At 39.9% G+C, this 14,057-nt stretch overlaps 1 protein-coding gene across 1 annotated transcript in view; it reads left to right on the top strand.

Moving 5' to 3' along the window:
- LOC117411874 (kelch domain-containing protein 8B-like) overlaps positions 1–14,057 on the top strand; it is an 87,175-nt gene that overhangs the window by 31,180 nt on the left and 41,938 nt on the right. The window contains exons 3-4 of the mRNA XM_059000165.1: positions 5,621–5,785; positions 11,298–11,522. Of these exons, the coding sequence (XP_058856148.1) occupies positions 5,621–5,785; positions 11,298–11,522 (390 nt within the window). The remainder of the gene's footprint in view (positions 1–5,620; positions 5,786–11,297; positions 11,523–14,057) is intronic.

Here is a 14,057-nt window from a genome sequence, read left to right as displayed (position 1 = left end):
CATTGTAAGACTACCCAATTGGATTTGGCATTGCCCTGGTGTGGGGTACAGGTAGTGGACAAAAAATGAAAACACCTGGGTAAATGAGGGACACCAAGTATATTGAGAGCAAGGGCTTCCACACAGGTGTGGCTCATGTGTTAATTAAGCAAATAACATCCCAGCATGCTTAGGGTCATGTATAAAAATGCTGGACAGGCCTGGTTGCCTATAATTACGGCTAGCATGGCTGCAAGAGGAGACCTCAGTGACTTTGAAAGAGGGGTGATTGTTGGGGCGCGTTTGGCAGGAGCTTCAGTGACCAAGACAGCTCAACTTTCTGATGTTTCACGAGCAACGGTGTCTAAGGTGGTGTCGGCATGGAACTCCGAGGGAATGACATAATCAGCAAGGGCAACAGTGGGCGGAAGCACATACTCCAGGATCGTGATATCCGTGCATTAATTCGAAGTGCAAGGCAAAACAAGCGAGCAACTGCAGATCAATTGACTACAAATTTCAACCTGGGGAGCGAGCAGCCAGTTTCATCAAAAACCGTCTGCCGAGAACTCCACAGAGTGGGTTACCATAGTGGCCCAACGCCCTATTAAGTGACTACATTTTTTTGTCCACTACCTGTTAACACTGCTTCAATTCTGTAGTTTATTTAAGCACTGTTATGGATCAAGTCCATCCAGCAATGCTGTAATTTACCCTGGTGGCAATGGCTACTTTCAAGAAGATAATGCACCCATCCACCAGAACTGAGTGTGAATGGTATGAGGAGCAGCATGGAGACTTCAGGCATCTTCCCTGGACACCACACTCCCTGGATCTCAATCCAATTGAGCATGTGTGGGAGGAGCAGTGCATTAGTCATCCTCTGCCTACCTCTCTGCAACAATGGTTTTAATCATAATTTATATTAAAGTTGTCTTTATTTTCTTCTTCTAAATTCGGTTGCAGTTTATTCCGCTATTGTAGTGCTGGGACAAAATATTCAAATATTCAGACAAACACTGCTTGAAGTGTATTCAGTGGCAAAAATTGACCCACTTTCGTATCCATTCATATAAAATAATTTATTAATGTCTCTATCAAAATGAAAAGATAAGAAAACATACATGAATTCTGAAATAAATAACACACATTTTACTGTAAAGAGTGTTTTCCTCCTTAGTCATTTTACTTCCGAGAGATCCCAGCTAGTTATCAGACGCTTTAGAGGGGGGACTTTATGCCTGTAGCATTGTAACCGTACAGGGCATACTGCTGTTGGACCATACAGTGTAACACACTAATTAGGGAATAGGTCACTGTTTCTAATAGTCTATTTTTGTAACAGTACTTTTAAAAGGGCTCAGCAGGATTTCACATACTGGCTCAAATCTCCTTTTATGTAATGCTAACTGTCTGGTTCCCATGGTGATATTTTTTCTACAGTAAGTCGTATTTACTGATTCTCTTGAGATGAACAGCCTGTCCTTAAGATATAATTCACTTGCTAACTTTAGTTATGTGAATCAAATAATAGCTATAGTTTTTTTGTTAGTCAAGGTGTTAGAATTACTGTATGTCTTGTTTGGTCTGTATAAAATGTGTCAACTCTAACCCTATCTCTCTAAAGGGTTGAGAGAGTATTTCAGTTTCCATACCCATTTATTACTGCCCTCTCTTTTTTGGTCAATGGTACCCAATTATTTTAGACCCAGTTATGTTCCCTCACACCAACATTCTCCAATCCCATGACCAAGCCAATTTCCTCTTTACACCCACAGGCTGGCCCTGCAGGTGTCCATCTGGCCAGTAGGGTCTACTGTAGCACAATGAGGAGAAACAGTCCGTGAAGATTTTGCCTCCCTAACTTGTGGGAGCACCAGAGCCAATGAGACACTCCCTGTGGAAATCCCCAGTGAAGAAGAGCAACTTTGCACAGCCAGGACGCTTCCCTGCAAGCCCTTGACTGTATGATTCACCCTGAACACCCCAAGGCCATGCCTTTAAAAGATGAGGGAACCCCTCCTTGTAAAGTATTTGAAGGTTTTATGAATAACTAGTTTGATATTCTGTTGTTTTTATTCATACAAAACATCCTTTAAATAACTCTTCAAGCTTTGTGAATCATCCGTTTTGATTAGTGTTCAAAGTCATTCGTATCCTAAGCCATAAATTAACTGCTGTTTTGTAAAGATGAAAAAGCCTATCTTCAGACGGAATTGTATTACTCACTAGCTGTTCTAGCTGTGTAGAATGAACAGGTGCTTTTCTACTGTCAGAGTTCAAACTGGCCCTACACATCAAAGACAGCTCAGCCTCTTGCTCTGCTGGTATGGGAAACAATAGAACTATACTAATATTTGCGAGAGCTTCAAACTGTGTTCATTGTGGACAGGATAATTCTCCTGAAAGGGTTTAAGAAGCAGAGAGATTTTAATGAATGTGGATGAGTGTGTAGGTAAGGGCTTCTAGCTGGAGTCGTGCTTTTTAATTTTTGTTGGGTGCATTTAGGTTGCCATCGTGTCTCCAGAGAGACGGGTAGAGATATGAGCAAATATAGCCTAATTAGGACAGATTTTCTTATTCGCTCCCAGAACCTGTGAGAGTTCAGTCAGCTCTGAGGGATTATGGGTGAGAGAACTAGGGCAGCAGGCCAACATTTGGAGGCTTGTGGTTCTCCCGTGAGGACTTATCTGTCTGGGCAGTGCTGATAATACTCTGTTCCACAGACTTCACCTCTCCCTGATCCTGAGGTGAATATTATTGTGGAAATTAAAAGTCATGTAAATACCAGCCTATTCAAACACCACATTCTCACTCATTCCAGTACATCTTATTATCCCTAAGCATCCTCCCGTGCTTAGTAAACTGTCAGCTGACCAAAAGTCAGCAGTGATTGGGTATAGCTTTCAAAACGGAATCAAAGAATTAAAGATAAATAGCAATCTTTCCATGTTTTTGTTTGTTTTGTAAAATACAGCAGCTGAAGTTTTATATTCCATTGTAATGTGCGGAAGATACAGTAAGCATTAACTTGACACAGCAGTTAGGTCACTGGAAGCCAAACTGAAAGACAAGGTAATGACTGCTGAAGACTTTTTCTTTAGCCTGATACTCATGTCTCTGTTTCAAGATTCTAAAGTTAGCTTTTAGAGGGTGTCTACCGTCTACCTGTGGGATGATGACCGCTCTACTCAGAAACTGAATGGCTGTGTCGCTGGCTAGTATTGCTGTATAAGTACAGTGGCTGATCTAGCCTGTGTTACACATGACTGGCAACTAGATCTGAATAACCTTTAACACAGACTATATGAAAAAGAAAAAACCCAACATTTGAGAAATTGAAATACAAACCATGAATAAGAGTAAAGAGATGGGGACAGTGACAATAAAAAGCAAATGCATTTTGAAGCTTACTGCTCTTTATATTTGAAACATAATTATCTTATAATTAAAACATGATTTCCGATGATTTATTATGTACATGCCTTCATGGTGCAGTGTTTCTGAACTTCGCGTCGCCGTCTAACACACCAGAGGACACTCTTCTATCTTAAGAGACATAGTCAACTGTGCATATTAACTCATTATAAATCATGTTTTAATTAAAAGAAGAACACAATATTATATTTCGTGAATCATTCAAGCATAGAAGTTATTGAAATAGCCACAGTGACAACAAAACAAGGTAGATGTATATCTGGTTAGTTTTAGTTTCTTAATAACCTTGATAAATAGGGACCCCAGAGAGCACCATCTCTGAAGGCTTGACCAGGAAGAACATGTAGGTCAGTGTCTTCAGTAAGAAACTCTCCAGTCCAAGCACTGCTTTCCAAGCTCCTCGTCGACTGAGCGACAGTGTTCTGACAGCCATTAAGCACCTGTCTAATAGACAGTCATAATATAGACTCTGCGGAGGCAATGATGAATGGTAGACATTAAAACACTGACTGGCAGTGATGCAGAGGGAGAGACGGTTCTTTAAAATTCCCTTTCAACAGGAAGAACCAAGTATATAATTTAGAATGCAGGAGGGTCTAAGTAGCATTATAATGTTCTGTCAGAACCTGGGTTGGTTTCACTCGTCTGCAGTAAAGAACACCATTTCAAATGGCAAGCTTGTCCATGCCACTCATCCCCCTCCACTGCTCTAAATGCAAGACCAGAGCTATCAGCAGCATGAATATGTACACACAGATGACCTTTACTGTATATGCCCTCAGATTCTTATATTCTTATCGCTAAAGTATACCCACACAGAGTTTCATCATATTTGAATAAGCATTTCTCTAGAAAACATCCAGTACAGGCAGAGACACAGACAGACATGGTGCTTCCATGGTGCTTCTTTTATAGCTTGTACTAAAGAAGATCAGACAGTATCCATACACCCACAGATCATGGTTCACTCAATAAGGTCCTTAACAAGTTACATCACAAACAGCACTTCTCAAGATACATGTAAAACATGGGACATACTTTAAAAAATAACCTGTGCTAAAGAATGTCCTTTAATCACAATTAGATAACATTTTCATCACAATTAGATACGTCTTCAGGTATATGTAAAACTGTCTGACATACTAACAGTCTGACAGACAGACAGCCTTTGTACACCCCCAGATTACCATATACTCAATAACTCAATAAAAATACTGCTATAGATAACTAAATAGATGGATTCATTCTCTGAGACATTGTTTTTTCCTAGAGGAATCCGGTGGAGGCTAGATAGAAAGATGATGTACTTTTATTTAAAATGGACAGTATTTCAGCACTCAGTCCCTCTCTGAGAGATCTTATTTTCAGAATTGACTCATAGAATGTATGCACTGATAGTGACAGGGGTGCCCTTGAGGAAAGGATATGGGAACTGCTGATGTGGAACTGATGTAGACTAACTATTAATGATAGATTTACTCCATAAAAAGGCTAGGGGGGTTTGCTGAACAGTAATGCTCATTTTCTGTGTCCTTGTTTGCCCTTGTCCCTCATATCCTAAAGGAATACTGTTTAGATATGAATAGATCACTTTTATTTTAGCATTCAAACTGGATTCAAAGTGAATTCCAAGTCTGTTCTTTTTGATTAAAAATTAAAGACAGGAAACTAAATACGCAAACAAGATAGATGTAATGTTACATGAACTGTATTTATGTACAGCAATGCATTTATAATGCAGACGAATTTAGAAAGTTCATCTTACTGAAATGGAATCCAAAAATAATCTACATTGAAGCATCTACATTCCTTCATGAATGCTTTTGGTTCTTAAGACCATAAATGTCAGAACTCCCCAAAAACTGCAATAAGAATGCATTGTGAATGCAAAAACAGGATTCAAATTTTGGGTGTGCCAGAATGGACAGTCACAGGAGGGCTTGTATTTCCTCCTGCATCTTATTTGATTAAATAATATCTGCACATCAGCCCAAACCAAGCAGATGGAACATAGCTATAAAACACTCACTATAGTAACACATTTTGAATACAAATATATTTCTACACGTTCACTTAGTTTACTGCCTCCTTGTACTAAGAGCTTGACCACACTGGCCCTGCCTCGCTTGTGTATCTGTGATTAACCTGTTGTTGTTATTTGGCATTGCTGTCTACCATGCTGTTCTCTGTCTCACTCCTGCAGAGGGGGAGGTGTATGCGCTCGGAGGAATGGGCTGCGACACGTCTCCCCAGGCCCTTGTTCGAGTCTATGACCCGGGCAGGGACCAGTGGCAGCCCCTTCCCTCAATGCCCACTCCCAGGTACGGGGCCTCCTCCTTTCTTCGGGGGAACAAGATCTATGTGTTGGGTAAGTAGGGGTGATGCTGTCCTGGCAACCACAATGAGTGTGCTTGTCATACAGAAGAAAAACTCTTATTTTTCTATAAACCATTTAGTTATACTGATAAGTGTGTAATTATAGCCATAGAGCTATATACAGTCTGTGTACCCTTTTCTCATAGTTTAGGTTAACCTTTCATTTCTTGACTTCTCTGAAGGTACGCTACAGTACTACAACCCTACAGTATATAGTAGTAGACCTCTCAATGGTCTGCTGGTCTAGATTCCACTCTGTGCTGGTCTCTCACTTTGTTTAACTCTGTCATTCACCTGTCCCATAGTTTTAGTAAAGCAAGATGGCAAACAATTTGGAACTCTTTTTGTCCAGCAAAGAAAATGTATTCAAAATGAAGATCGACTAAACAGTGCAGTCAATTGAAATGCAGCCAATATCTGACAGCGTCAAAAGTGTTCTGATCAGAATTGCTCAGCATTTGCCTGATTTTCTGTTGCTCAGGAACAAGTAAAGCAGATAATTTATCCCATCCCCAAATTATCATAATGATCGCTGCAAATTGGGACCAAAAAAATCTCTCTATACCGTACCCCCGTACTAGAATAGATGTGTGTTTTGATTGCAGCTAAAATTACCTGGATATAAACATTAAAACGCAACTTTAAAAACCACGTAATAAATATAGCGTTGTATTTTTGTTCTGCTGCTAACCTGCTTTTTAAGTACGGTTCATTTCAGTTGTTTTTACTGCATTACATTGGAGTGTCTCACTAGCCTCAAGGACTCACAAAGCCAATACATTCAATATCCCCCACTAAGACACTAAGCTATTTATGTTATTGGATTAAAGATATATAAAGGATGAAAATGCAGGGAAGCAATTTGATTTATGAAAATGATCCAACGCAGCTGAGTCCAAGGTGCCCAAAAGGCTGCAATGTGCATCAGTGTATAATTGCACTTCTGTTCATCCAAACACCAGTGATATTTTAAAAAACAAAAAGGACAGCAGTGTAGTAATGAGGCAACCGCAGTGAAGTGATGGCTCTCACTAAGCAGGCATTGTGATGTCATAAATCATACAGCAACATAAGCCCTGTTTTTTTTCATTTGCTTTTTAATCAGCAGCTTGGGAAGGTTGTGGAAGTTTGTGAACAGTTTACCAGTTATTCAGATAGTTATTGAACAGTATTGAACAGTTCCATACATTTTCTCCACCATGCACATCCATTCATTATGTACAGTGGGTCTCAAATGTGTAGGTTTTGAAAGAAGCACTTGTTTTAACGAACATGAATTTTCATTTTGATATCTGGTACTACACTATATTAAAGAAATCTTTGTTTGCCAGTCTTGCTTTCATGCTGTCTTGCACTTCCTGGGTCACCTGGAGGAAGCATCCCCAACCCTTTACTGGCTTCTTTCCGTTCTACAGCCAGGTAGCTGCTAACCCTATTGACTGACATGCTTTCAGCTAACATGCTTTGACGCAGAAGACACTGCTGGGGTGAAATGACCCAGGAAGTAAATCAGTAACAGGCTTCCTGTTATTATTTTGAACTGGGGCAGAAGTGCAACAGCATGTATTGTGTACCGAAAACAAATGTGAAATCTAACTTTTATATATGATATTAATTGTCTTTCGTTGCAGAGGGTGTGTGGGTGTGTGTATACATATATACATATATATATATATATATATATATATATATATATATATATATATATATATATACAGTACTGTGCAAAAGTTTTAGGCAGGTGTGAAAAAATGCTGTAAAGTAAGAATGCTTTCAAAAATAGACATGTTAATAGTTTATATTTATCAATTAACAAAATGCAAAGTGAGTGAACAGAAGAAAAATCTACATCAAATCAATATTTGGTGTGACCACCCTTTGCCTTCAAAACAGCATCAATTCTTCTAGGTACACTTGCACACAGTTTTTGAAGGAACTCGGCAGGTAGGTTGGCCCAAACATCTTGGAGAACTAACCACAGTTCTTCTGTGGATTTAGGCAGCCTCAATTGCTTCTCTCTCTTCATGTAATCCCAGACAGACTCGATGATGTTGAGATCAGGGCTCTGTGGGGGCCATACCATCACTTCCAGGACTCCTTGTTCTTCTTTACGATGAAGATAGTTCTTAATGACTTTCGCTGTATGTTTGGGGTCGTTGTCATGCTGCAGAATAAATTTGGGGCCAATCAGATGCCTCCCTGATGGTATTGAATGATGGATAAGTATCTGCCTGTACTTCTCAGCATTGAGGAGACTATTAATTCTGACCAAATCCCCAACTCCATTTGCAGAAATGCAGCCCCAAACTTGCAAGGAGCCTCCACCATGCTTCACTGTTGCCTGCAGACACTCATTCGTGTACCGCTCTCCAGCCCTTCGGCGAACAAACTGCCTTCTGCTACAGCCAAATATTTCAAATTTTGACTCATCAGTCCAGAGCACCTGCTGCCATTTTTCTGCACCCCAGTTCCTGTGTTTTTGTGCATAGTTGAGTCGCTTGGCCTTGTTTCCACGTCGGAGGTATGGCTTTTTGGCCGCAAGTCTTCCATGAAGGCCACTTCTGACAAGACTTCTCCGGACAGTAGATGGGTGTACCAGAGTCCCACTGTTTTCTGCCAATTCTGAGCTGATGGCACTGCTGGACATCTTCCGATTGCGAAGGGAAGTAAGCATGTGTCTTTCATCTGCTGCAGTAAGTTTCCTTGGCCGACCACTGCGTCTACGGTCCTCAACGTTGCCCGTTTCTTTGTGCTTCTTCAAAAGAGCTTGGACAGCACATCTGGAAACCCCTGTCTGCCTTGAAATTTCTGCCTGGGAGAGACCTTGCTGATGCAGTATAACTACCTTGTGTCTTGTTGCTGTGCTCAGTCTTGCCATGGTGTATGACTTTTGACAGTAAACTGTCTTCAGCAACCTCACCTTGTTAGCTGAGCTTGGCTGTTCCTCACCCAGTTTTATTCCTCCTACGCAGCTGTTTCTGTTTCAGTTAATGATTGTGTTTCAACCTACATATTGAATTGATGATCATTAGCACCTGTTTGGTATAATTGTTTAATCATACACCTGACTATATGCCTACAAAATCCCTGACTTTGTGCAAGTGTACCTAGAAGAATTGATGCTGTTTTGAAGGCAAAGGGTGGTCACACCAAATATGGATTTGATTTAGATTTTTCTTCTGTTCACTCACTTTGCATTTAGTTAATTGATAAATATAATCTATTAACATGTCTATTTTTGAAAGCATTCTTACTTTACAGCATTTTTTCACACCTGCCTAAAACTTTTGCACAGTACTGTATATATATGTATACACACACACACACAGAGCCCAGTGTTAATTCTACTGCAGGATATATAAGTTTATTTTTAATTCTGTAACACACTGTTTTTCAAAATGATAAACTGTTCAACTTGGCATTGGATTAATAGCTTAGCAAGCTTGGCCTGTAGCGTTCCTATTTCCACTTAGGCAGAAGGAGTGCATTTGTAGGAGTGCAGTACATGTGACATTTTCACACTATATAGCTCCATATGGCAAAATATTTTAGTGCCAATATTTGGAATGTGAAGAACTGAATCTTCTGTTCCATGGCTTTGTAATTTATCTAGCTCTTGTTATTGTTAATATTTATATAAAAATCATATTTAAAAAGAAATATTGAATCAGAGTCCACTAATTTGTGTGTATAAACCTTCAGAAGTGCATTATGCAAATGCATGCAGATTGGAACATACAAATTCAAGTTTGTTTTTTTTAACTGTAATCCTTTTACAGTTGAAACACATGTCATCTGCAGTTATAAATGGCTACGTTTCCATCTATACCCCAAAGCAGGCTGTAAAATCCTTCATTCATTCAAATCTCAAACTGGGGCTCCCTACCGCTACCTCCATCTGCCATCTCCAGTCCAAACTGATACCAGATGTTACACACACGTCGAAGATCACCTTTATGCATCACATTTGTGCATAATTCCTATTGATAAATCCCTTCACCTGCCTTCAGTAGTTCCATGATCGTATCATTAATTGACAGCATTGCTTCCCCCCTGTAGGCACTGGCTGGCACCAAGACAATTTTCTGTTGGGAAAAAAAAAGTCTTTATTTGATCAGGTGGGAACTAGTCCTACTGCTTCACCTTTCACAGAACAAGTGAACATAAAATAAGTCACATTTAAAACGAAGTAAAAAAAAAAAAAACATCAATAAAACAAACAGACTTATTTGGCAAGTGACTCCTCCCTTTTGCAGCAGGATACTGCCTGTTCATATACACACCCACCTAGTCACATGACTACGAGGGCCCAAACAGAAAATGAGGTCGTTAAAAAACTATTTAACATTCATTTTACATTTTAGGGGGTAAAATACATTCTTTTTACACAAAAGCAAATAATAATGAAGTAAAAACCCTGTCACACTCCCTCAGTCTGAGATTTAACACCTGCCTCTTGTGTCCTTCACACTTGACGCTTACTAAGTAGCTTCCGCCACTCAGAAAGAACTGATTTCAAGCCCTTGCATGCATTTTTCATGGTACCTGGTCAGAGAAGAGGTTTTGATAGTGACATCATGTTGCAGACGTACTTGGTACGGTAGATACTGACTGGCCAGCACATTGAATACGTTGCAGGATACAAATAGTACACATGATGTGGTCAAGCTGTGTGATAGTTAAGTGCAACTATTCAAAGCAGAAGGATTTCATCGACTTCACCTGGGGACTTGCCTGTTTCCCACCTACAGGGGGTAATGCTTGTAATGTTTTTCCATAAAGAACAAACAAAGTACATTTATATTTTGAGACTCCTTGACTACACCTGAGGGGAATGATAAATAGGTTTTGCTGTTGCGGTTCATACCTATAGAATGGCAGGTATGCAAAATCATTTTTGATTCAGAAACACCAACAAAGGACTGCTGCAGCTCTGCACTACATTCATCGGCATCCTGTGAGTCGAGAGTAATTCTCTCTATACAGTTACAGTGGTGTCAGATACCATTAAAATGAGCCTTTGTATCTCACACACAGCATGCTTAAATTCCATATGCTTTCATGCTGTCTGATGCCTGTCAGCTTGGGTCAGGTTATGTGCCCTGCACTTCAGTGGAACAAAATAGTTCCATACATTTTCACCACCTTGCACACCCATTCATTATATAGGTCTCAAATGTGCAGTTTTCAAAGGAGCACAATATAGCACACATGTATTTTAATTTTAAAACATGATATCTGGTACTACAGTAGTTTAAAAGATATTTGTTTCGAAATACCACATAATACCAATGTGGTATTTTTTGTACATTCATAGTCATGTTTGGTGTCTCATATTACAGACAGTTTTGCAGTTATATGCGCACCATGGAAAAAAAATGACCAGTGACCTTGACCTTGATTTGCTGCCCTATGAATCATTTTAGCATCAATATTCCTCTTGTACAAAGATACATTAATAGTAAACTGTTAATATCCAGCTCTTTTTGCGGTTGACTTCTCAGGTGGAAGACAAGGGAAACTCCCTGTGACTGCATTCGAAGCCTTTGACCTGGAAGTGAAAAGCTGGACCCGCTTTCCCAGCATCCCGAGTCGGCGTGCCTTCGCCAGCTGTGCCATGGCGGACAAGACTTTCTTCAGCCTGGGGGGGCTCCAGCAGCCGGGACCCCACAACTTCTACTCGCGCCCTCACTTCGTCAGCACCGTCGAGGTGTATGACACAGAGCTGGGTGAGCAACTCCATGGCTTGATTTGTGATAACTTTCATGTGGTCATGCTGGTTTAAGAGACTGTAATTCTGGGTTTGCTTGTTCAAGAAGAAACAGCATAAATACATGTTGGTGAGCTTTACTGTCTATACTCTGGTGTGTATCTGGCTGCTGTCAGCCTGCGCTCATTAAAAGTGAGGGACAGATCTGGCAGTTGTTATGAGAACTTCTCCTTATAGTGGCATGCGCACCGCCTCAATCCTGACCTGCACACTGCCTGTCAGACTGACGTTTGTGCTGAATTCTGTTTAATGATGATAAATATCCACTGGAGGCTCGGTCAGGAACACCTCATTTATATAGCTTCTGACTGGAGTGGGATCCGAACCTAGATTTCCCAGAGTGTCGGGTCTTACAGACCAGCTGTGTAACAAACGTCCAATTCCCAACTCCAGCTCCCTGGGAGTTGCTGGGACTATCAGCAGGGTTTGCCAGTCCATTTCACTGAGAGAAGAGTGGCTACATGCTGTTCTGTATATGTACATGGTGATTTTGCAGTTAGCTATGCTTTCCAATGCTTATACTGGGTTGACCATATTTTCCTGGTTAGCAGTGATTCACCATGCTTAAACTGGCAAGCATGGTTACCTATTCCTTTAACTGGTTCCAGACCAGCTTTCTTGAACATTTCCACTGGTGCTGCATGGGTTATAATTCTCAGAACGTTTTAAAGATTTATTTATTTAAGGGGTGGGGGGTGTAGGGACTCCCCTGTTGACTCCCACCTCCAGCACCTACCAGCATGAACCCTCTTCTAAAAATACCCCTGGTGTGGGAAATCAGAGCTGCTGGAACCATCTGGTGCAAGAAGGATTTAAACACAGCACTAATAAGAATCAGCTGTTACTGTATATCAGTTTTGAGAATACCTCTCAATAATTATTACCAAAGCAAATGCTAGCTTGGTAAAAACAACCCATCACATCATCACATTAAATTGTTTCAATGAATCACCTCAGTTAATCACCACAGTCCCTCTGCTTTCATAAAACTCTGGCACTGCTTGTTACATTTACGTTTTAATCTTGTCATTTGTTGTGCATTTTTCTTGTAATTGTGTCACATCGGGCAGCCAACAGAAGATTACCACCAATTTGGTCTAATTCCAAGATAAATCACTTACAAAAAAGTACTTTTAGTACTGCAAAGTTATTAACTTTTTACTACTACAGTACTAATAAAGCCAAGAATCTTGGTCAAATATTTACGGTAGCAGTGCCAGATTTAAAGCAAATATAACTACAAATGCAGTATGTGTTTATTCCTGTATACATTATAGAAGGCTTATCATGTTTGCCATCATTCTAAATGGTTACTTGACATTGGCCACTGTACTGTAATGACAAGGCATGTAATTAGGCTGTAATACAATAAACAAGTTCATTTGTTTCTGTAAAATTCTGAAATGGATTGTGAAATATATGGGACATATACTGTCAATGGCCACCTTTCATATATGAGATATTATTTTCAAAATATTAGAATTTATTTTATAAAATATTGACATCCTATATATGGTTTCATACATTTTGTAATACATTCTGACATGGTTTCTAGTCACAGTAGTTAATTTGCCTATAAACCTTATATAATAAAAACTTTAAGTATGGTCTCCATAGCAACAAGCACTCCCCTGTATCCAATGTGCAAAAAGGAATCCAAATTTAAGTTTAAACCTATGATTTGTTGTAGTAGCTCAATGTCAGGGTCACCGAATATATATTGCTCTTGTATGTTTGTGGTTAGCTGCAGCGAGTCTAAAAAGACTCTTTTAACTGGTGGTTGAGATTACAAAGTATGCATGCTTAGTTCCCTGAACAGAAACGTGTTTCATGCTCCGGGACTGAGAAAAAGGACAATTTTATATCTCGAGGGTCCAGCCATTTCTGTGTCAGATGTTCCAGGTTTTTACCCAGGTCCCTAGCTGTGCAGCTCCCTCCGAGTAGAATAAGCTGAAATGGCTTCTCTCAGGCAAGCTAAACCGAGGTAATTGAAATGGCTGGAAAGTGAAAAATGTGACAGGCATGTTTGAACAGCTAAGGCGCAGTGGGATACTGCCAGGGGGTTAATCCACTTTCACTAAGGAGGACTTAACATTGGATTGCCCAACACCTCCAAGATGAAGCAATCAAATAAACCGAATAAGAATACAACTGTATAAGAAATACAGTGTGTTTCACAAATTCACCTTGGGAATACTTGGAGAGAAAACTTTAATAGGTCCAACTAAATTGATTTACCTCTTGCTCGAGTTATACAGTAGGAGGTCAAGTGATGAAACAGCTTGGAAATTAGACAGAAGTGCTGAAAAGTAACCCTTTTCTTAATCTCTGCTTTGAGAATCTGCCAGAAAGTGCATTAATTCCACACTTGGCAAGGTACTCATAACCAGCTGTAAAGCTCTCAAAGCAGGCAATTAGCTGTGGTATATATTCTTTGTCAGGGTATTGCTAGGGCAGTGTTTAACCCTTTCTTAGCTTACTAATAAAATGAAGG

The sequence above is a fragment of the Acipenser ruthenus genome, chromosome 25 (genome assembly GCF_902713425.1).
Source record: "Acipenser ruthenus chromosome 25, fAciRut3.2 maternal haplotype, whole genome shotgun sequence".
NCBI classification, from domain to species: domain Eukaryota; kingdom Metazoa; phylum Chordata; class Actinopteri; order Acipenseriformes; family Acipenseridae; genus Acipenser; species Acipenser ruthenus.
The sequence above is the reverse complement of the archived record's forward strand: the minus strand, read 5'-3'. Positions and strand labels throughout refer to the sequence as shown.